This window comes from Leiobunum rupestre, chromosome 9 (genome assembly GCF_980474605.1).
Source record: "Leiobunum rupestre chromosome 9, qqLeiRupe1.1.hap1, whole genome shotgun sequence".
NCBI classification, from domain to species: domain Eukaryota; kingdom Metazoa; phylum Arthropoda; class Arachnida; order Opiliones; family Sclerosomatidae; genus Leiobunum; species Leiobunum rupestre.
In genome coordinates, this window is record NC_143392.1 from 620,107 (window position 1) to 645,025 (window position 24,919).

The window sequence follows — 24,919 nt, forward strand, 5'->3', positions numbered from 1 at the left end:
CAAAAATTGCAAGATTATAAGACTAACATATTATTTCGTGTATCAATAGATATCGAATGTGTGTCCCCGGATCTTGGATAAAAAGACTATTGAGGTCCCGACATACCAAATTTTAAACCCTGTGTAAAATATATTTTAAACCATTATCAATATAACCTAGTCAAATTTATTCAATAAAATGGAAAACAATACTTTTGTAAATTTTAACTACTTACCCATTTACATGTGTAAAAATATCCTCAAATATCAATTGTGAAATTTGTAAAAGTCCCCACTTTTATTACGATAAATATTTTAAAAACACAAAAATTGCAATATTATAAGACGACTCTTCTTTTTTTGAATCTATAGTTATCGAATGTGTGACTTTTAAAATATCCCCGAATGTTGGATAAAAAGACCATTGAGGTCACCACATTCAAAATTTGAAATCATGTATGAAAAGATTTTACACCATAATATAACAGCCAATTTAATGCCAATTAATTAAAAACAATACTTTTTAAATTTTAACTACCTACCTTACCTATAGCTAATAAAACCTCTTTAGAGTAAAGATTGGTTTTTGTTGTAATGCGTGACTTTTAAAATGTCCCCAATACTACATTAAGAAGATTATTGAAATCCCCACTTTGACATTTTAAATATGGGAGTATAGATGAAACTCAAAAAATTATATTTAGAAGCCGATCTTATTTACAAGACCACAAAACAATAATTGTATAATATTTTGGCAAATACACCAAAAAGATGTGAATTTGTCCCCACTGATTTATTATAAAGATCGTAAAGGTCCCCACTTATACAAGAGTAATTCTGGCACACAGATATACCTAAGATCAGTTTTTGGCGGAATGTGTGAGTTTTTAAATGGCCCCAGTACTACATTAAAAAGAATATTGAAGACCCCACTACCAAATGGTTGGCCTACCTCCCCAAAAATCCTGGCGCCGCTACTGACTGTATAGATTCTTTAGGCCACCTTTATCAATTATTTCACGACTATCGAGAACAATTAAATTGGAGCTCCGCTCTTTAAATGGATCTCCGCGTTATGTTAAACTTTCTTTCGAAGCGTGGCATTTCCCTTGATTTTAGTTTGAAACGAGAAAAATTGTTCGTGGTGAGCTGCATCATCGTCTTCGCAGCTATCCAAGGTCCAAAACTCAGTCAAATATTTTTTAATCTTAGGCACCGCCAACAACCAACGACGAAGAGCTGCTGCATCATTTGTCAGACCAATGGCTCCGTGACTCTTAATTTTTCCGTTATTCTGCTCGTGAGGTTGGTCTATTGCAAAATAGCATTGACAATGGGCGGATCTTACGGAAATCATATGACTTTGATTTAATATCAATATTTGAAAAATCGATTTTTGGAGGAACAAGCAGAACGTTTGGAGGGTTATAGCGTATGTTTTATTATGGATTTATCCTCTTTAAATAAGATATTTTCGGTCATTTTTATGAAGTATGGTTAGTTTTGTGCTATATATGGTTATTCAAAACACGCCAACAGAGACGGTTTAAATTAGTCGTTTGATCAGTTCCCTGGACTTCAAGAGAAAAGTTAAAATATAGCCTTGGTGCACTTAGCCCATATAAGAAGAAAACGATGAATTGAAGCACTGAAAAGGAACGATCTAACCCAGGAAAAGATAATATTAACAATTTATAACAGGCAAGATCAAATCATTTTTTACTAAATGTGCCAAATAAATAAATTTAAATTAAGCCAGTTGTTGAGGGCATGTTTTGAATATATGTTATAACAGTGAAGCCAGCTGCACTTAGGGAGAATAAAAACCCAAATTGGGTCCCAAACTTAAATCTTGCTTATAAAAAAGTAAGAAAGACAACATTGTTTCAATACAGAGAAAAGAGCGTCTCTTGAAATGCTCACAAATGGAAATCATCACTTCCAAAGAAGCTAACAACACAAAAGGCAACGATGTTAACATTAGCGTGGATGAACATAAAATAATAACTGAAGATACAACTAATAATATAAGTATAGATAAAATTAATAAGAATCCCAGATTAAGCTTTAACAAGGAGATATATCAAGGAAGGTCGATTATCAACCGCAAGCACTATTCCCTCAACTCTCACAAGTGTCTTGAAACTTCAGTTAATACTGACAAGGAGACGACCATAGGTGTTACACACTGATATTGTTCAAACTCGAGGGATTGGTAGACCTTCATGTAACTTGAAAAATTCTAAAGGGATTTTATTCAAAAATGTTTTTGACAACAAAATTTAAATTTTCCCATTGAAAATAACATGGGATATTGACCGATTGTTATAAAAGATTTATAAAAATTTACGAAAAAAATCAAAATTGATAAAATTTTGATTAAAATGAACCGATATGGCTAAAATTGGAAAAATTTGATTAAAAAATACAAACATTGAAAAAATATTTCAAAATTAAAATATAAAATTGAAAATCCGTAGTTTCGATCAAAATTTATAAGTTTTGTTAAATTGTATTAATGTATCGATAAATTTATTAATTATGGTCAATTTGATTAAACTTGACCAAAATAGGAAAATCATAGTTCTAAATTAGCCCAATTTTAAAGTTTTGTAAAAGTTATATAAAAATAAACTAAATTCAACCAACTATCTCAAAATTGTGTGAAATATTTTTTTTTCAAAAAAAGAAAAATATTTAAATTTTAATAACACTAAAAAAATGATCAAAATCAATAGTTTCGATCCAAAACGATCAAAATTGATAGGAATTGATGGAAATTGCTTTTTTTTATTTTCCGTTACTAGCAATTGTGAATTTAATTAAAAGTAACTTATTCGATGGTTTACTCAAGTAAAATTTAAATATTTACGCGTTTACCCAATTTTATTTGAAATAATTAATAATTTTTCCCAATTTTTCTTGAAGTAACTAATATTTATTTAATTGTAGGCATGCAAAATTACCTATAAAAGCAAAAAATCGTCAAAATCTTTGTCATTTGGCGACTATTCTTAATTTTACGCAATTAGGGTCATTTTTAGCGAAATCTCTTTATTTTACCCAATTTTAGTATTTTTTGGTATTTTTTCCCAATTTGAGTCAACTTTAGCGCAATTTCTTTATTTCACCAAATTTAATGAAATTAACCTTACTTGATTTGATATAATTATTTTAAATGAATTTCACCCAATTTTATTACAAGTAGAAGGAAAGTAAGGGTGTTGCGTCAAACCCGGGTTTCGGGAGCGGGATCCGGGATTTAAGGGGTGAAATGGGGGTACAATCGTCGAAAAGTCAATGTATTTATGATATTTCTCGCGACGATTTGTTTTTTCGTATATCAACATATTATGTTCAGGCCAACTTGTTTATTTATCTCCGCTTATCTCGAGTAAGACTTGAACGTATGTCTTATTGCGTTTTATCGTACGGAATAAGTTGAAATGATGTAAAAAGTGATAACCTAGGCGGCGCGTGCGCGGATTACCCGGGAGGCGCGGTTAATTTAAAACACAGTGTTTTGACGTCATGGAATATTCGTTGTTAAAGTAGAATGGAAATATTTTCAAACTTCATTGTAGTATGCTTGGCATTTGAATCTATATCACGAGTATTTCAAACGAATATCTCAAGTTTAAGTATGAGAAACGTATTCTCAAATGATACTTGAATATACTATAAAAGGGGTTGTATATCGTTGCGGGAGGTCATTCCACGGTTAACTGCGGTAACTATATTCAAGATGCCTAAAGCCCAACATATTTGCCCTACGTGCGCGAAAAGTTTCGCTACCAAGTCCTCCTTAAATCGGCATTTTAGAGAAGTACACGGTGATAGACATACGTTTGTCTGTGAAGTATGTGGTAGGAATGTTGCTAGATTGGAACATTTCAAGAGCCATCAACGAACTCATGACTTAAACGCACCCGGCCCTTCCGAACCCATGGACCTGTCTCGCACACCGTCACCATACCGTCCACCTTCACCTAGTCTGCTTCAAGACATTCAACTGGAATCTACCCGTACACAGCCATCTACAGCGGATTTACCCAACAACCTAACACCATCACCTGTTCCCGCCTCACCAATACTTGATGAAACACCACCAGCATCCCCAAGTATGGTCCAGGCCTTGAATGATACGTTAGCATCTATTCGTTATAATGCCGAAGACTATGATATTGATGCAGGGATGTTTATCGGACGTTACCGACCCGCTTTCAGTAAATTTTTAGTAGAGAGACTGGCTAGTAAACGTGGAATCAAATGGTTTTTACTCGTAAGATCTTTTTATATGAGACCTTTAGGAGGTGAAGAGCAAAGAGCGGAAGTACGACCCTATTTCCGGAGCACTATACAAACAACATTAACGCTCGACGTCATTGAAAACCAGCTAAATGACTGCATTGAAACAATACAGTCAGCAGCGGAAAACTTTGAAGCGACAGGTATGTACTAAAATTGATAAGTTTTATACAGAACTAAAACATTATATTTTTGATAGGATCGGGTTGGGTAATTGACCATATTTTTTATGTAGAATTAAATGTAGCATCTTACCTACCATTACGCGGATCATCGTATATGGAACTATCTCAACGTCACGCGATTCTTAATATTAGAAACGAAAATGATGAGAAATGTTTTCTCTGGTCAATTCTAGCTAAACTTCACCCAGTTCCTAAGCTTCATAACCCTAACAGGGTTTCCAAATATACACCTTATGAAAATGAACTTGATACCAGTGATATATCTTTCCCTTTCAAATTAAACGCTACGGAACTTAAAAAATTTGAATTAATGAATAATTTTTCAATATCTGTGTTTGGCTTCTCGGGAGACATATTCCCCCTTTACGTAAGCGCTAACAAGTGTGGTAAGGAAAGGGAGGTTGATTTGCTATACATCACCGATGGGAATAGACATTACTGTCTTATACGAGACCTAGGAAAACTGTTACAGCATCTAACAAAAAACCGAAGTAGAAGTTATAACTGCAGGTAATATAGTTTCCAATAGTTCATTGCTTGTAATATACTAATTATTTTATGTATTAGAATGTGTCTTCATCGATTCAGCGGTAATAACGCGGAACAGCGACGTGATGCGCATATCGAAGAATGCGCCACCCACGGCGTCCAAAAAACAGTTTTCCCTACCAAGAATAAGACGCTTTATTTTGATAAATATGAGTGGACGGAAAAAGTAAAAATAAAAATTATTTAATTTAATTCTTAATGAAATGAAATTATTAGGTGCAGTATGTATTTTACGCCGATTTTGAAGCAATCCTACCGAGAGTTCAAGGATGTGATCTAGATCCCGATATAAATACCAGCAAAGTAAACATGCACATCAGCTGCGCGTATTCGTGGGTGCTTGTTGGACCTAACGGTAAGTTATTCGGCAAAATTTTCTTTTAGATATATTATAAGAGAATACTTATAGGTGTACCTGTTCGAACCGATTGCTATCGAGGAAAAGATGCAACTCGAAGATTTCTGGAGTCTATTCTGGAATTAGAGAAGGAGTTGATGGAACTCATTGAGACCAATGTACCTATGATTATTACCCCGGGGGAGGAGGAACAGTTTCAAGCTGCTACGCATTGCTACATTTGTCAGAAACAGCTAAATCAAGGAAATATGCCCGCTGTTCGAGATCATTGTCATTTCAGCGGTAAATATAGGGGGCCAGCGCATAACCTCTGTAATCTTCAAAAGAAAGTTCCAGAATTTATCCCTATTTTCCTTCATAACCTTAGCAGGTGAATTTATTAAGTTAATTAACCAGGAAATAAACCTAATAATAATAAATCTTCATAGATACGATTTACATCTTATATGTCAGGAGATTGGTCATTTTAAGGAACAGACACTTGACTGTATTCCTTCCACTAGCGAAAATTATATTTCACTTAAACTAGGTAAAATATATTTAATTATGAATTTAACCTTAACCGTAATTTTATTATTATTTTTAGGGAGATTTCGGTTTTTAGACTCTTATCGATTTCTAAGCTCTAGTATCTAATCTCGTTTTGGAAGGAGCCAGTAAATTTCAGATTGTTAAGAAATATTTTGAAAGTGATAAAGTTCAACTGCTTTTGCGGAAGGGGGTCTACCCGTACGAGTATATGGACGATGAAAAGAAATTTGACGAGACGATGCTGCCACCTAGAGAAGCGTTTTTCAGTTCATTGAAAAATAAAAATATTTTAGAATCTGATTATTTACACGCCCAAAATGTGTGGACAGCGTTTAATATTCAGGCATTAAGTAAAATTACTATAGTATAAATATTTCAAATCTCTTAACCTCGGTTTTCGTAGGGGAATACACCGACCTCTATGTGAAAAGCGATGCGTTGCTCTTAGCCGACGTTTTTGAAAATTTTAGAACATTATCTATAACTCATTATAAATCACGCTTACACCGCACCAGGTTTAGCCTGGCAAGCAGCTTTGAAGATGACCGATGTTCGCCTCGATCTCATACTTGATATAGATCAAAACTTATTTATTGAAAAGGGTAACGCTTTTTGATATTATAAATATTATTGTATTTACATTGAATTTTTAGGTATTCGAGGCGGTGTTTCAATGATCTCAACTCGTTATTCTGAAGCGAATAACAAATATATGCCCGACACATATGATTCGTCTAAAGAGAGCAGTGATATATGCTATTTAGGTAATTAACATTAAAAAAAAATTATTATTTTTTTTAATTATTTTAATTTTAATTATATTAATTAACTTAATTTAACTTAATTGAAGATGCTAATAATTTGTACGGTGCTGTTATGTGTGAACCACTACCGCTAGGCGACTTCCAGTGGGTTCAGGAGGATGATTTGCAAACACTGTGAAAATATTGAGTATTCCCAATAACGTTGAAAACGGATACATTTTAGAGGTAAATAACAAGTGTTATAATTATTGAATTATATTTTTAAAGAATTGTTTCCTTTGCAGGTGGATCTTGAATATCCTCCAGAGTTGCATGACTTACATAACGATCTCCCAGTAGCGGCGGAATCTAAAGTTATTACACATGATATGCTATCTCCATACTCCAAAGATCTCTTAGGAAAATTAAATATTAAGGAGAATCAAAGTCTACCAAAACTTCTTCCTAATTTAAATAATAAAGAGAAATACATAGTACATTACCGCAATTTAAAATATTATGTAGAATTAGGTTTGAAAATAACCAAGGTTCATCGAGCTCTAACCTTCACTCAAGGAAAATGGTTAGAAAAATATGTTAGATTCAACACTGAACAGAGAAAATTATCCAAGAGTTCATTTGAAAATAATTTCTGGAAACTTATGGTTAACTCTGTTTTCGGGTAAATCAATTTAAATAATTTATTGCTGTTTTTCCCTTACTTCATTTAATTCTTTAGAAAAACAATGGAAAATTTACGGAAGCATATAAATTTCGAGTTGATTCATAAACCAGAAAGAATGTTAAAAGTTACAAGTTCCCCGCAGTTTGAACACTGAACCATCTTTAATGAAGAGTTAGCCGGCGCTCATAAGAAGAGAGCTAAAATTGTTCTTAACCGGCCTATATTTACCGGATTCACCATTCTAGATTTATCCAAGGAGCTCATGTATCGGTTCCATTATGGATTCATAAAAAATACGTACGTGAACAAAGCATCACTATTATTTACAGACACTAGTAATTTAATTTAATATTAATTTTTATTTAAATAGTACTAATATATAAAATATTTACAGACAGTTTAACGTACAACATTAAGACGGATGATGTTTATAAAGACTTTGAAGTTCATAAAACCGCTTTGACTTCTCTGATTATCCACCTTCGCATTTCCTTCATTCTAATCAGAATAAAAAAACCGTCGGCTATTTAAAAGACGAGACAAATTCACAGTTCGTCCAAAGCTTTAGTCTATTAAATTGTACGGTGAGTCTAAGACCGCTGAAGAGATAGAAAAGGAGTTGCGATTGGGGAAATCTTTATAGTCAATTTTAAACCATAAAAAGGTTTGTAAGGGCGTTGCCATGAACGTTATTAGAAACGTCATCCGCCACGAAGACTATGAACGTTGTCTTTTTAATCACGAAACCATGTCAGCCGAGATGATGCGTATAGCTAGTTTCAAGCATGAGCTATTTACTTTAAATACTAGAAAACTTTGTTTATCACCAAATGATGATAAGAGATGTAAATATAAAAACTGCCCGATAACAACTTTCTTGGGTGCTTGTCCGGTAAATAAATGATCTTGCACACTAGTCATAAGACCAGGGGGTATAGAAAATGAGGTGCACTCCGAACGAGTTACAGGATATTTAGCGGTTCCATATTGTATTGCCTTGGCTTGAGCGAGCGATAGTTCCGGTATCACTTTAACTTTCCTCAGATAAAGGGAAGCTGATAAAATCTCCACTTTACATTTTACGTCGGAGTGAACGCAAAAAGCTGCTCTATTTTTATCGAATTTAAATTTCAAATCAACCATATTTAATAAAAAGCGTGGTTATTGACATAAATCAGTATGGACTACGCCTAACAAGTCAATCGCCCCTTTTTGCGCTAAACTCGCTCGTTTAGAGAAACCATCGTTATCCGAAAATGAATCTAACTTTCCAGGTGTATCCCGATAGAAAAGTGAACTCGTTAAATAACTTTTTTCGCAGATTCTCCGAACGTTAATAAAGTTTGTATCATACTTTAATAAGCGTAATTTTGACTGGAAGGTGTTACTGATCTTTCATTCAGAAATACGCGAACGTCGCTAAAAAGCGAATGAAGAAACAAATTCTCGGGGGCGATATTGTCGGCTGGAGTTCCGGCTGCCCCACCCGCAACATTATCTTTAGTTACCTTAACTCGAACGTGCAACAAAGTTTGTGAAAGGTCTATATACGTTTCGGAGTTACCGTTGATAGTAAATGAAATTGATGCGTTATGAACTATATTTGATATTGGATTATACTCAACCCATTCACCACCAATAATCGAAGATTGTGTTATAGGTACTTGAAACAAATCTAGCTCGGAATTTATACACTCAACTGAGTGCGGGTGTAAAAGGGACATTATGAGAATATATCGGGACGTTTAGGGAACCGTCCTTTCGCTATCCTGCCTGCCGATGAAATGCCGCTTTTCGACTGAGTTCGTTTCCTTTTATTTCCACAACCCGTCATTCTTTTAATATGATCCGTAGCTGAAGATGTTAGTCTCATGGCTTCATCAGCTGCTGAAGCTAAAGTTTCCCTTCCAGCGTTAATAGAATGCGATTTAAGCGCTGTTTTAATTGGGACTCCGCTAACAACATCGGTCGCTACTTTCGCTCCGGTACTTAAAGTTTTTTCCCAAGTAAGAAGCGCCTTTCTTCAGTAAAGGTACCGCGAACCTAAACGCTGAAGATAATATATTTCCTAGTCCATGTCCTCTTTGCACAGCTAAACCTCTATATACGGGTATTCCACCGAAACCAACCTGGTTTAAATAGTAACTTTCATAATCAGTTCTTGAAGGTGAATATTCAGACCACATGATGTTAACTGTTCACTCTCTTAAGCTAGAATGAGGGTGTGTCCTGAATGATTAAATGTTTATAGTGAAGTCCACATTTTACGGGGTTTAAAATGTAATACAACGTGAGCTTTTCCACTATGAAACTGTATTGGCTCACCTAAAGCATCTGTTATATTAATCTCTATAGTCTTAATATTATTACACACGACTGGTAGGTAATGAGGTTGTGAAAATATTTTTGTAGCTGTTTCCCATTAGACTCGGCTTTCTCTTCGACGCTTATGATTCTTAATAGAGGTGCTAAACTATCCCCAACAACGCTATTTTCCACCAGATCAGAATAAACGAATAAGGAATGTAACCCAGCGTTCATATCAACTGGGTAGGGGGTTATCATTGAATTTAAAATGGTGAAATCCTTATCTCTTCTATCCTTAAAACCTAGTAAAATCGATAGATCGGGGCCAATTACAGCTCTGATTTTCAATTGCAATTTAACTTTAATTCGATTAGAATAATTTAAATAAGCGAATGTAACTTGTTCGTCTTGGTTGTGGACGTTCATAACATGTAATAGTTCTTCCGGAGTTTTATAAAAACCCGCGGGAACTTCAATTATTTTATCATATTCGAGAGGGTCTTTAACTAGAGGGTTATCAGTCATTTTGTCATATTCGAGAGGGTCTTTAATAACCAATAGATTAGGTTTTCGAATGTTATGCCATGTCAGAGGATAGCTTATTTCCGCTAACCCAACTTCGTACTGTTCCTCAAATCTTAACGGTTCAGCTAAATACGTTCGAAATTTACCAACGCTATTATCTTGGTAATATAATGACGAGGAATCTGAAGGTAGCGTTACGTAAAAACGCATTTTAAATCCACTTCTTGTATCCAAGAATTAAATGTAGGGTCGTAATCTTGCCACTTTACATACAGTTCTACGCAGATGTCCGATTTTTTCCTCTTTTTTATGACTTTTTCGATGATGAAGTAACAGTCTTTTAAATCTCGACCAACAATCTGAACCTCCTCGCGATAGAATACTCCTAAAATGGGGTTAGAATTTAAATCCATCAGCTTATATACAGGTGGGTCACGTAATAGTCTCTCAGCTATTTTAAACAATTCTGTAGTAAAATTCGGGTTATTTCTTATCGAAAATTTTCTACTTATTCTACAAATATCTCCAATTTCAAACGCGTAGGTTAACGGAGGAGAAAAATTTACCGAACCGTATAGATTTTTCCATATTTTAGCAGAGTTATCTAGAGTAACTTCCGCGGGTTTACATTTAATTGATCTGTGATAACTATTGTTATAAGCGTTTATAATATCATCTAAAACGTCGATATATTTAAGGGTGTTATTCTGCGTGAAATAGCGATATAAACCGAGATTTAAAACTTCTAATGAATCTTTCAATAATGGACGCTTTCATTTCTGATCGAGTAGCGAAAAAGTTAATACCCCTTCGCTGTAATTCACTCTGCACTTCTTGACAGACAAATTCGTTTCCATAATCACTTTGAATTCTTTTCGGTTGACGACCTTTTTCAAAAAACGTTACGTAACGCTTCTAAAATTGTTACACCTTTCTTATTTTTAACCGCTACAGCCATAGCGTATTTGCTAAATATGTCAATAATACATAATACGTAGCGAGATCCTGAATTATATTTAGACAGCTTCTGAAAATCGGCCAAGTCCGCTTGCCACTGTTCGTCAATTCCATAAACAATAGTTCGATTTCGTTTGAATCATCTTCTAGCAGGTTTATGCAGCGTATATGTATCCTGCTTTATTAGAAATTGTTTTACTTTTTCCAATGAAACCTTTAAACCTTTATGTCGAGCTGAATTATAGAGCGTTCGAACTCCAGCGAATGACCCTGGGTCTGCGGGATTAATATAGATTTTCTCAAGTTCTTTCTCCATATCGGGTAATATTTTGATGTAATGGCATGTAACGCCAAAAAACGAAATTAAATAATTCTAATATTATAATAACTATGATAATTAATACAGCTGTGATAATTTTCGGTGATTTTGAAAATGATTGTGATAAATAGGCTTAAAGTCCTAAAGAGACCGTTTCTGTACAACCTTCCATTGTAGGCTTATACTATGAAATGAGAACAACATTATCAGGTTAATATAATTTATTTAGTATGTATCAAAGGTCTTAGAGGACCTGGTGAAGATGATGATAGCATTGAACTACTTGGTGGTGTATGAAATACAGGGAATGTTTTTAACAGTGTCAATCTTACAGGATTTTTAATTAAACGTTTTGAAATATTTGACTTATGAATGCCCTCGTAAAACTCAGTAACTCCTATAGGATCAATCACTGTTCCAGGCGTTTTTCTCACAGCGTCATACAAAAGTTCGATTATATTAGATCCTCCAATCACTTGTCCTCGAATAGAAAGCTCTCCTGAGTTAGTCCATCTAATATATCTCGGATCTTCCGTAGTCGCTCGGTATAATGAAATTGCATCACTAACATAGGTTGCAGGTAGAGAATAAGATATTTGCGCGAACCAAGTTTTAGGTCGTTCAGAGTTTTCAATAACGGGAGAGATTTGCTCTTTACGTACGTAAGTTACCGTCGTTGGAGAGTTTGATTGTATAATGCTAATTTCTCTGATTCGTTTAAATCTGGATTATCTAGAATAGATTTCATTTCATCATCGAGTGTCTTCTCTTTTTGAAGGTGTAGTGTTTTTTAATCTCTCCATTACATCTTCAGGTACTGGAAGTATTTTTCGAGCCATCATCGGTTTATAGCTCGGCTTATTGCACTTCCGGCGACTGAGCTAACGATAGATAGCAGTGGCGCTAATAAAAATGGAAGAAAACCACCCTTTTGTACCAAAATCTTTCGTCGTTTTGATAAAGGGTTCTTCGTTGACACGTTTCGTATAACCGCGCTATGTTTCTTTAACCGCTTACGATGACGTTCTGACAGTTCATTTGTTCCAAGCAATACATTAATACAACATTCAACGAGAGCCAATAAAGCTTCCTTGCTAGCGTATTTAATAGCTGTCTTTCTTTGATTTAGATTACAGGATATCAGGAAACGTAGAAAGTCTGTTTTTCTTAACTCGTTTTGAGACATACATTTAGAGATTTTCTTAGCCTTTCTTAAAGCGCAATGAACAGTTTCGGAATGAAAAGGACAGTCTAATTCAACGTCTTCTAGTTCTGATAATTTAGGACAACCGGTATCTTCGATGTTAGTTACTGGAACACCGAGGAGTGTCGATAATACTGCAGCTTTTTCTAAACCTTAGCGGAAAAAGCGACTTCGTTTTTTAACAATCTGATTGCTTATGTCACGTCTCGTTCTGTAAGGACGTTCGCCGTCATTCCATCGAAGATGACAAATGTTATGAGATATCCATCTGCATTGTCTTTTATCTTCGTTTGAGAGCTCTTTGAAAGGGCATGGAGATTTGAAAGTAAACACTTCCGATTCTTCAGTTTCTAATACTACGTAAGCTAATTCTTTAATAATCCACTCTCGATTAACCCTAGAAAAATTCCCTTCTATAATACACTTCATTTTGGAATAAAGACAGCCGATTCTTCACCCGGTATTAAACCTGTTCGTAGTAAATACTGATCTGGGGTGTGAGGTTTCAAGTCAACTAATAAATACCCAAACTTCCGTGACGTAGCTTGTTGAAACGCGTCAATAACGTATTTGCTGTTGGTTGGAGATATCTGCCTCGCGAGATGATAAATTGTTGATTTATCTCGTGGTGATTTAAAAATAAATAGATAATGAGCATTTAAATTTAAAGTTCTTATTTCTTTTCCAGGGTAATAAAGGTTTTGCATTAAAATTAGTACGGAGGTGTTTCTGTGATGAGATCCACGAATAAATAAATTAGTTACATCTTTATTATTAGATATCTCGCATAATAAATCGTCTAAAATAACTAAATTTCTAATTTGCGGGTTAATATATTACCATCGAGTAACCCTTCGTGAAACTCGACTGAAGGTGTGTGTTCTAATATTGATTGAAATAGTTTCGGTTGATACTCGGTATAACACCATTTTATCCTCTCCGGAGGAGGGGATATACAGGTCTTCTTATATTGAATCAACCGTCCCACCAGGAATGACTTTCCGCAATGGTTGGACCCGGCTACAAGCCCATTCATTGCATGTTGTAAGCTTAAATCCATAATGGTAAATGAGAATCGGAACATTAGTGCAATCAATTTTATTAGTTTTTTAACAAGTTTTTAGCATTGTATATTATTAGTGACATTATATTATTTAAAATTTCTTTCGACAATTCACAGCGAATAGTAAACATTTCAATAATATTTTCACAATCTACCGACATAATAATTTCATAAAAATGCAAATCTACACGCTTAGAATAATCCGTCATGATACAATCATGCTGGAGTTGAGATGGATGATCAATTTGACTTAAGAGCTTCGTGTAATTGTTTAATTACAACGTTAGTCATCGCCTCCTTTATTTCCTTGATTTTCTTTATACACTTCTGAATAGACTCGTACTGGTCGAGGAAATTCAACCCAGAAGATTGAGCGAAAGCTACCCCCCTCTTTAGTCGGTAACAGTTTTCCATAGTTTACTCCATAACCATGGTACATTTGTCTCACATCTAAAACCTTTTGTTCGGCAAATCTATGAACCGAAAACCGTTTGGTTTCAGAACCTGTGAAAACCTACGAAGTTTCAGCTTCGTTGTTGAAATAAGCTTCAATTTCATCTTTATTTGTCCATAGCTCTTGCAGTTCCGCTTCTGTTAGTTTGATACCCTTTGTTAAATCTAATAGACCGCAGTAGATGGTTTCATCTGCATAAACGATTAACCCTTTGTCAGCAGACACAGGAAATGAACAATTACTATAAAATAAATACATTAAGACAAAGTTAAGAATTATCACTGAGTATTCCTACTTACATTTTAAGTTTCCTCGGAGTCACTTCCAATACAATTCAGATGGTGAACTTTCTAAATATGATCTTACTATTATACGGTTTTAACTTTTTATACTCTGAAATTTTTTATCTTCGATATCTTATTTATTAAAATGGAGTTTAAAATTAATTCCGTTCTACGTATACGCATTTTGAAGTGTATCGCATTACGTATATAGGAATTTACCCGGTCCTCATACGGGATCACGTGTACAATTACAATACTTGAGAACGATACGTTTCTTATACTTAAACTTTAGATATTCGTTTGAAATACTCGTGAGATAGGTTCAAGTGTCAAGCATATTTAAGTACTACAATGATATTGAAATGAAGTTTAAAAATATTTCCATTCTACGTCATTTTAACAACGAATATTCCATGACGTCAAAAAACTCAAATCCATGTTTTAAATTCAAATTAACCGCGCCCCAATCCGCGTCTCATATTCCATGACGTCAAAACACTCATAAATTCAAATTAACCGCGTCCCCCGGGGAATCCGCGCACGCGCCGCTTAGGTTATCACTTTTTACATCATTTCAACTTATTCCGTACGATAAAACGTGATAAGATATACGTTCAAGTGTCACTCGCGATAAGCAGAGATGCAGAGATAAATGAACAAGTTAGCCTGAACATTTATGTTGATATACGAAAAAACAAATCGTCGCGAGAAATGTCATAAATTCATTGACTTTTTGACGATTTTACCCCCATTTCACCCCTAAAATCCCGGATCCCAAACCCGGGTTTGACGCCACACCCTTACTTTCCTTCTACTGTTACAAATAACTTATTTTCCAAGGTTTACCCAATTTAATCCAAATATTGAATTTTTAAAACGTTTTTACCCAATTTTATTTGATATAAATAATTTTTAATGAATTTCATTTATTTATATATTTATTATTTATCAAGTAAATAATATTTTAGAACTTTTAGAATCAAAACAACTACGGATATAGATTGTAAATTAATGCGGTTTTTGATCGAAACTACCATTTTTTTATACTTTTTTTTTTCTATTTTTTTTTTCAAATTTGGAAAATAATTTTAAAAAAGCAATTTATCTATATAAATAAGTTTCCATCAATTCCTATCAATTTTGATCGTTTCGGATCGAAACTATTGATTTTGATAATAGGTGATTATGAAAAAGAATTGCGCGCAGAGGCTCACGGGAGTTGGTTATTTTTTGACAAAGCGTCGGCTGCTTAAATTCGTCTGCACCTACCGAGGCCCGCGGTCATCCGCGTTAAGTAAAAAGCACCAACCATGGATTGATCTTTGAAAAGTTAGTATTTTTTTAAAATTATTAAAAATACATAAAGTTAACAAATTTATTATATATTTTTTTATTTCTTATAGTATTGATAAAGAAACAAGCCCGATTTTAATAGAAGACACAAAGTTATATTTACATACATGTTTCCAAATAAATGAATTACCTAAATTTGCAAACTTCTCTCAGAACGAAAAATCCTTTCGATTGAACAATGAAATGATAGAAATCACGCTAACCCTTGCCCAACTAGCCAGACGAATTTACAAAAAGGGCCAATTTTGATACTTTCATCTTGGTAGTACTTAACCAAATCACGTGACCACCGATATTTTTCATAATCACCTATTTTTTGTGTTATTAACATTTTAGTTTATTTTTATATAATTTTTACAAAACTTTAAAATTGGGCTAATTAAGATCTATTATTTTCCAATTTTGGTCAAGTTTGATCAAATTGATCATAATAAATACTTGGTTTTAAAAAAAATCGCAATTTATCTATACATTAATCCAATTTATCACAACTTATAAATTTTGATCAATATATTTTTAATTTTATATTTATTTTGAAATATTTTTTTCTCACATTTTTTCCAATTTTAGAAATATAGGTTCATTTTCATCCATTTTATCAAATGTGATTAATTTTGATCTTTTTTTCGCAAATTTTTATAAATCTTTTATAATTTTGGTATTATAAATTTTTTTAAATTTAATTTTTTTACCGGGGGACCCTTGGAATCAGTCAAAATTCCATGTTATTTTCAATGGGAAAATTTAAATTTTATGTTGACAAAAACATTTTTCGTTGCCATGGCAAAAACGTTGCCCATTGAATAAAATCCCTTTAGGATTTATCAAGTTACATGAAGGTCTACCAATCCCTCGAGTTTGAACAAAATTGGTGTGTAACACCTCGGGTCGTCTCCTTGTGAGTTAAAAGCATGTAAAATAACTGATTTAATTTTGTTTATTTTATGTTAATGCTCAAATTTAGTGTATTTAATATTTGCCGTACTTATTTGTGTTTTTCCATGTTTATATATTTTACCGTTTCTAAAAATTGTGAAACTTGTTTGGGAGAGAGGAGCTGAGTTTTCTTTATTTTTCATTTGGACACTCCATCGAGCGAAGAATGACTAGAAATATTCCTTAACCCCGTCGCCCCCGAAGGCGCCAGCTCGCTCTTTCTCAATCGCGTATTAACTCCTGTATGGTATTTCAGCGCTTGCAAAAGGGAAGGAAAATTTCTCCCGACCTTTCAACGGTTTTGTGTTTCCGAAAAACGGGTAGAATTCTTTGAGTCGCCCAAGTAAAAGGGTTAAAATATTTAGACCTCAACAATAATAAACTATTTCAATTCGTTTAGTAGAAGAGTAGTTAGTAGTTTAATCAGTATATAAATTATTTTAGTTCACCTAAAAGTTAGCGAACCAAACTGCGGTAGCAATCCCCAACATGGTGCCGAAACCCGGGAACCTGTAAAAATAAAAATAGTTAAAAATAGTGAGTGGATAAACAGCTGAATGGCAAACTCCGAGAAAACCGCGGAGAAGATGAAAAATTTAGACGATGTAGCGAGGCAAAAAACACTAAGAATACCGTTAAGATCCAGTTTAACAAAGGCAGTGAACGAACTGGAACGTTTATTGAAGGATACGACCATCGACGCGGGAGACATCGAAGATCAACTAGCGACTGTAATCAAAAGAGAAGAGGCAATCACCCTGTGCGACCAAACCTTAACGGAGCTCATCGATGACGAACACAAGTTGGAGTCGGAAATGTCGAATATTCTAGCCTACCAGGAGAAACACAACATCATCGCAATTAAAAGCAAGGCCAACCGCGTGTTACGAAAGTCAGCGGAGCTCTCATCAGACAGTTCACATCACAGCAGAGAAAACAGCGTCGTCACCATCACCAAAGATAAGGGAATAAATTTACCAACATTGGTGATACAAAGTTTACCGGAGACATCACCGAATTCGAAGGATTTTGGAGCCGTTTTAAATCGACCATCGACGATAAACCTAACATCACCCAGGTAGACAAGTTTAATTATCTAGCCTCTTATTTAGAAGCCGACGCCAAGCATGTTTTAGCGGGAATGAAAGCGTCAGATTTTTTATTATATAGAAGCTGTTAAATTGCTTAAAGAACGTTTCGGTCGTAAAGACCTAGTAGTTCATACCCATGGTAAAAGATTGATGAATTTAGAACCTGTAAATGACTAACGATATTAAGGCATTGCGTAATATTTATGATCAGATAAATTTAAATTTAAGATGTCTATTAGCTCTAAGAGTAGACGCCACATAAGTGGTACCTTTTTGTGTCCGCTATAAGTGTCTTGTTTATCACGTGATATACGCCTAGAATATAGCAAAAGTCACATAAAAGATGCAGAGTGGAATGTCACCACCCTGGTAGAGTTTTTAAAAAATGAAGTTGAAGGCCGCGAAACGTGCGCGTTGTTAGGTGAAGTGTCAAACCGCGAAAGGGTCAATACGCGATTTCAACCGTCGTCGCGAGCGCAAGAAAAATTAGATCATCATCCGAGACCGGCGCGTTACGAAAATAGTTCGAGAAATTATACTACAAGCGCGACTTCGCTTCAAACCAATATCTCCGCGAAAACCGTTTATTGCATGTTCTGCAAGAGCAACGCCCACGCATCCGCAAATTGTACCAACCACACGCTCGACGAAAAGAGAAATCAAATCCGCGAAGAAAGAAGGTGTTACATCTGTCTCAAGCTCGGCCACGACGCGAGAAGTTGCGACTCCCATTTTAGAAATTGCAAGATTTGCCGGGGAAGACATAATTTCGTCGTTTGTCACAAAAACGTTGCCCATAGAACACCTCAGCAGGAAGCAAAAACAGAAGCTAAAAGCGGTACCGAAATAGGAGCCAATACCGTCATAGATCCAAGCCGGCAAAACGTGTTACTGCAGATAGCCAAAATAGTGGTGAATAATCCAGATTATCCAGAAACCATAGATATCAACCCCGTCAGATGCGTACGGGACAACGGAAGTCAGGGGACTTTCGTCTTAGAAGAAATATCGAGAAAGCTTAGCCTACCTATCATCGGTGAACAAGAAGTTTTAGTCACGGAGTTTGGGAACGAAAATCCCGTAGAAAAAAAGAGAAAAATTGTAAGAATCACGCTCCAGAATGCCCGTGAACCCGAGAAGAAAATCCAAGTTGAGGCGGTAGAAGTACCGTTTATTTGTCGGGCTAAGAATAGCAGCTGCAACAAAATTCAAAATTTCGTGAAAAGAACGGGAGCAAAACTAGCCGATGACCCGAACCAGACAAACCCAAGTAACTCCACAATCAGCATCTTGATCGGTGGAGACTATTATTGGGACGTAGTAAAAGGAAATCACGAACGCTTGCCAAATAAACTAGTAGCATTAGACACGATATTTGGCTGGACCATCGAGGGCCCAATGAGCACCCCAATCAAAAATGTAGGCTGCGTGAAAATTAAGAGTCATTTAATCACCGTCATGACAGCGGGAGTAGAAGAAAACCAGGTATCGAACGCGCTGAAGTCCGTCTGGGAGCTAGAATCAATAGGAATAGAATCGAAACAAGAAAAAATTCCCGGAGATTAAGAAGTACTAGCGAAATTCCAAGATGACGTAAAATTTAACGAAGACGAAGGCCGATATTTAGTCAAATTCCCGTGGAACAAGGGAAAAGAAGAGCTACCGGACAACCAAACGGTAGCCACGAAGCGGATGAATAGCCTGATAAGAAAATTTCAGCGGGAACCGGAATATTACCATTTGTACAAAAAGATCATCACCGAACAACTAAAATTAGGAATCTCGGAAGAAGTTCGAGATCCCAAAACAAGCTGGCCAGGGTCATATTACTTGCCGCACCAAGGTGTGAAGAGGGAAACGAGTTCAACGACCAAGCTTCGCGTCGTTTTCGACGCTTCTTCCCATATTAGCGGGGCGCCATCACTCAATGATTGTTTGGCCAGTTGACCAAATCTTACGCCGGATCTACTGTCGCTACTCCTAAGATTTAGAAAGAATCCCATCGCTATCTGCTCGGATATAGAGAAAGCATTTTTGCAAGTCGGACTAGCCCAAGAGGACAAAGACAGCGTACGGTTTCTTTGGACGAAGGAAGAAGATGGACGAATAGAAGAAAATAAATTCAGAACCCTTCGCATGGCGCGCGTGCCCTTTGGCGTGACGTCAAGCCCCTATTTGCTGGCCGCAACCATCAAACATCATGCGAAGAAATACGAAGAGGCGGATGCGGAAGTCGTAAATTCATTAAATCGAGACCTCTACGTTGACGACTACCTAAGCGGTTCAAAGAATCCGAAAGAAGCGTACAAGCTGTCAAGAAGAACGTCCGAAATATTGAGCGACGCAAAAATGCATCTGAGAAAGTGGCAGACGAATTCTGCCGAATTGCGTAAAATGTGGGGTCAAGAGGCGGAGAACCCGAACGTCAAGGTCAAATTCGAAATAGAAGAAGTCAAAAGCCAGAAGATTTTAGGGCTATTATGGGACCCGCAATCCGATTGTTTCTCTTTCGATCTCTCAAGTTAAATAAACGTCCTAAAGGATGTCAAGAATACGAAGCGATACGTTCTCAGCGCGGTGTTGCAAATTTTCGACTCCGTGGGAATCTTGGCGCCGTATACTATACGAGCGAAATTCATTTTTCAAGCCTTATGGGAACGCGGATTGAAGTGGGATGAAGAATTGCCCAAAGAAATCGGAAATAAATTTCGACAGTGGTGCTCAGAAATGCCGCAATTAAGAAAGGTCAAATTGTCAAGATGCTATTTCAAGGAAAATCCAGATAAAATCCGGAAACTACAGTTCCACTGCTTTTGCGACGTGTCTACGAAAGCGTACGCCGCAACCGTTTATTCGCGTTACGGACTGGAAGACGGAGCAATCGGAGTTTCTTTAGTAACGTCGAAGGCGAGGGTGGCACCCCTATAAAAATTAACCTTGCCACGCCTTGAACTGTTAGGTTGCTTACTCGGAGCGAGATTAGTCAAGAACGTCGAAACAATATTTGAACCGGAAAAGTTAGAGAAATTCATGTGGTCAGATTCTCAAATAAAGCTTCAAGGGATCGACCAAAACCTGGAAACCTTTCGTGCAGAATAAGGTGATGGAAATTCAAACCCTCTCGGACCCCGGAAACTGGTTTCATTGCCCGGGAACGCAAAACCCCGCGGACATACCAACAAGAGTAGCGAAGACCGACGAACTGGTCAAGAATGCATTGTGGTGGGAGGGACCCACCTGGCTCCAGGAGAAAGAAACCGCGTGGCCCAACCAGAGTGGAAAGTCAAGCGATTTTTCGAAAGTAGAAGAAGAAAAGAGGAAAACTATACTCGAAGTCGGAAAACTTGAAAGGACTTGCATTTGTCAGTTGATGGATCTGAAAAAATGGAACAATTTGGATAAAATACTAAGAATTACAGCTAAAATTAATCGCTTTCTGGACCGCGCGAGAAAAATTGAAAGAACCGGACCCATCACGGCAGAAGAGATGCGCCAGGCGGAGATTGCGTGGATAAAATGCGCGCAAGGAAAGGATTATGCGGAAGAAGTAGAAGCTTTAGAAAACCATTCGAAAATTAAGTCCTCGTCGAGAATCGCGGAATTCAAGCCATTTCTAAATCAAGATAACATTATCCGCGTGGGAGGGAGGTAAACTGAATCGGAATTTCCTACAGAAATCAAACACCCTATCATCCTCAATAAGGACGCTAGACTCTCAAAATTAATAATGGATCGTTGTCACGAAGAAGTTAGTCACGGTGGAGTTACATTGACGCAGTCACGAGAACGATATTGGATCACGGCCGGAAGACAATTAGCGTGTTAATCGGTAAAGAACTGTTTGACATGTAGAAAAGTCACCGCGGGATTTGGACCAGGAGAGGACGAAACAGCCCCCCTTCCAAAAGACAGGGTAGATCAAGCTCAGCCATTCGAAATAGTAGGGATCGACTTCGCCGGCCCTTTGTACGTGAGAATCGGTACCTCCACAGAAAAAGCGTACATTTGTCTCTTCACGTGCGCCGTGAAGAGAGCGGGGCATTTGGAGTTAGTCACCTCGTTAACCACCCACGAATTCCTACTTGCCCTGAAAAGAATGGTATCAAGGAGAGGCATCCCTCGGAAAATATACTCGGATAATGCCAAAACATTTAATCGAGCCAATAAGGACCTTGCGAATATTTGGAATAGCATCACGAGCGAGAAGGTTCTTAACTTTTACGGGAGAAAAGGTATCTCCTGGCATTTCATCGTGGAAAGAGCGGCTTGGTATAGAGGTTGGTGGGAGATCATGGTAAAAAGCACCAAGGCAGTTTTGAAAAGAATTTTAGGACGCGCCTTATTGAGCTACGTAGAAATGGAGACAGCGTTGGTACAAGCGGAAGCGGCGATCAATTCAAAACCGTTAACGTACGTTAGCAGCGATTCGAGCGATTTGAAATCCCTAACGCCCGCGCATTTCCTGATAGGAAAACGCGTCACCAGTTTGCCGTTGAGTCCTCGAGAAAACGTGAAAGTGCCAAAGTCGCGAGAAGAAATGACTAGACGACAAAGGTATCGAGATAATTTGGCCGAGAGTTTTTGGTTAAGATGGAAAAACGAGTATTTGTTAGCCCTTCGGTCAGCGCATAACGTCAAGCTAGCCAAAACTAATAAGAAAATTAAAATCGGGGACGTTATGGTGATTCACCAAGACAAAACCCCCAAGCGTTTATGGAAACTCGGGGTGGTGACTGAAACGTTTGACGGTAGGGATGGAAAGGTTAGGTCGTGTATGATTAGAACGTCAAATAATAAGATTCTTAGGAGACCTATTCAACTTTTGTACCCCCTATAAATTGAAATAGGAAATGATAATTAACCATTGTGAAAATTTAATGAGTTGCGCTGTATTGTCTGTATTTTGATATTATTGTTGTTTGATATTTTTATTAATATTGTATGTAACTCATATTTAACACCCCCCTTTTTTGTGTAACCTATAAATTTGAAATACTTAGCGTATTTCGGGGCCCAGTGTAAAATAACTGATTTAATTTTGTTTAATATTAATTAACCATATCTAAAATTTTATGTTAACGCTCAAATTTAGTGTATTTAATATTTGTCGTATTTTTTTGTATATTTTGAAATTTGGTCATAATTTGTGTTTTTCCATGATTATATATTTTACTGTTTCTAAAAATTGATAAACTTGTTTGGGAGAGAGGAGCTGGGTTTTCTTTATTTTTCATATGGACACTCCTTGGAGTGAAGAATGACTAGAAATTTTCCTTAACCCCGTCGCCCCTTAAGGCACCAGCTCGCTCTTTCTCAATCGCGTATCAGCTCCTGTATGGTATTTCAGCCCTTGCAAAAGGGAAGGAAAATTTCTCCCGACCTTTCAACGGTTTTGTGTGTCCGAAAAACGGGCAGAATTATTTTAGTCGCCCAAGTAAAAAGGTTAAAATATTTAGACCTCAACAATAATAAACTATTTCAATATCTTAAAATAGTCGAAGTTATTTCAATTCGTTTAGTAGAAGAATAGTTAGTAGTTTAGTCAGTATATAAATTATTTCAGTTAACCTATTTACTGATTTTTCAGTCGGTCAGCAATTAGCAACATAGCTCTCCCAAAAATTAGTTAAAATTAAAGTTAGCTAACCAAACTCCGGTAGCAATCCCCAACAAAGCATGTCAAACTGCAATAACATATGAAAAATTATAAAGTTATGTAATTGAAGCTTATTCCGAGTAAGATAAGTTGACGAAATTTGTCACTAATTGCGAAGATAATTTTAAAGATGATGACAAAGTAAAATATTATATTGGTTTCAATTCCTTTGAATCGTAAATGGTTATCTTTAACATTATAAAACCCTTCTTTAGTTGTAACGAAAATTTCTTCACTCACACATTGTTATCAGAACTTTATTATGTCTTAAATGAAAATTAGACTTAAAATAGATTTTTTGGATTTTTGCAATAGTTTTAACGTCTCTAATAGAACTGTGTGAGATGTATATTATTCAAAACTTGGTCATTTAGTAGTTTCGTCCTCATGGGATTGTTTATATAAAACTTTGTCGAGATCTTTCGAAGAAGTATTTGGAAGAAAAGTAACGGTGATTGTAGGCTGCTTTGAAGTGTTTACTGAAAAGCCGGGGTAGATCCGAAGGGCCGAAGACCAACCGATCGAAGGGGTCCAACGGATCGAAAACTCACGGCCCGAAATAAAGGACCAACCGACCGAAATTTAAAATACGTTTTTTTTATAACAACAAAAGGGGAAAGAAAAGGTTTCAACGGACCGAAAAGTTGTATATCGTTAAATTAAAATTACTTTTTTGGCTTCCGACTGAGCGGTCGCGTCAAAAATTGCTCTGACGAAGTTTTTTTTTATGACTACAGTAATTATATTAACGAGTGTCTACCTGCAATATGAAATGCAACAAATGTTTAATTATATTTTCTGATAACTCTAAAGATATTATCCAATGCTGTAATTGCAACGAGTATTTCCACGTCGCGTGTACATATATTAAAAATGAAGAGACGTTTCGAAAAATGGGATCTCGCAAATTGACCTGGAAATGCGATTCATGTAAAGTACTGCCCAGTAGATCAAACAGTGTGAACATGGAAGATACTGATTCAAGCCAATCTAATAGTGATATGAAGATACTTATTCAACAAGTTAGTGACATTCACGCTAAAATGAAAAAAATCGATGAAATTGAAGCGAAGGTTAATAAAATCGCCACTATTGAAGCCAAGGTAAATAAAATTGACGATATTGAAATTCTAGTCAACAAAATACCAGATATAGAAAAAAATAAATAAAATCTCCGATATTGAGAAATCATTACAATTTTGCTCGGACAAGATCGACGATTTTAACCTAAATCTTGGGAGTATGTCTAGCGATATTAGCCAACTAAAAAAAGATAACGATGATCTAAAATTAAAAAATGCCGCCCTTTCAACGAAAGTAGACACCCAGGAGACTACGATTAATGAAGTACAACAGGAAAATTTAGGACTCAATCTAGATGTTACTGGCATTGAAGCCACTAAAATGAACAAATACTTGGAATCTTAAAAGC

General features: G+C 36.0%; 2 protein-coding genes across 2 annotated transcripts; both read left to right on the forward strand.

Moving 5' to 3' along the window:
• The first annotated feature begins 18,422 nt into the window (after positions 1-18,422).
• LOC149926278 (uncharacterized) lies at positions 18,423-19,397 on the forward strand. The gene has a single exon (XM_090159283.1). The coding sequence runs from the start codon at positions 18,423-18,425 to the stop codon at positions 19,395-19,397; it is 975 nt and encodes a 324-aa protein (XP_090015409.1).
• A 1,537-nt stretch (positions 19,398-20,934) lies between these two features.
• Positions 20,935-24,915, forward strand: LOC149926279 (uncharacterized). Its single transcript, XM_090159284.1, has 4 exons — positions 20,935-21,479; positions 21,684-22,579; positions 24,301-24,590; positions 24,700-24,915. The coding sequence occupies exons 1-4, from the start codon at positions 20,935-20,937 to the stop codon at positions 24,913-24,915; spliced, it is 1,947 nt and encodes a 648-aa protein (XP_090015410.1).
• The last annotated feature ends 4 nt before the right edge of the window (positions 24,916-24,919 follow it).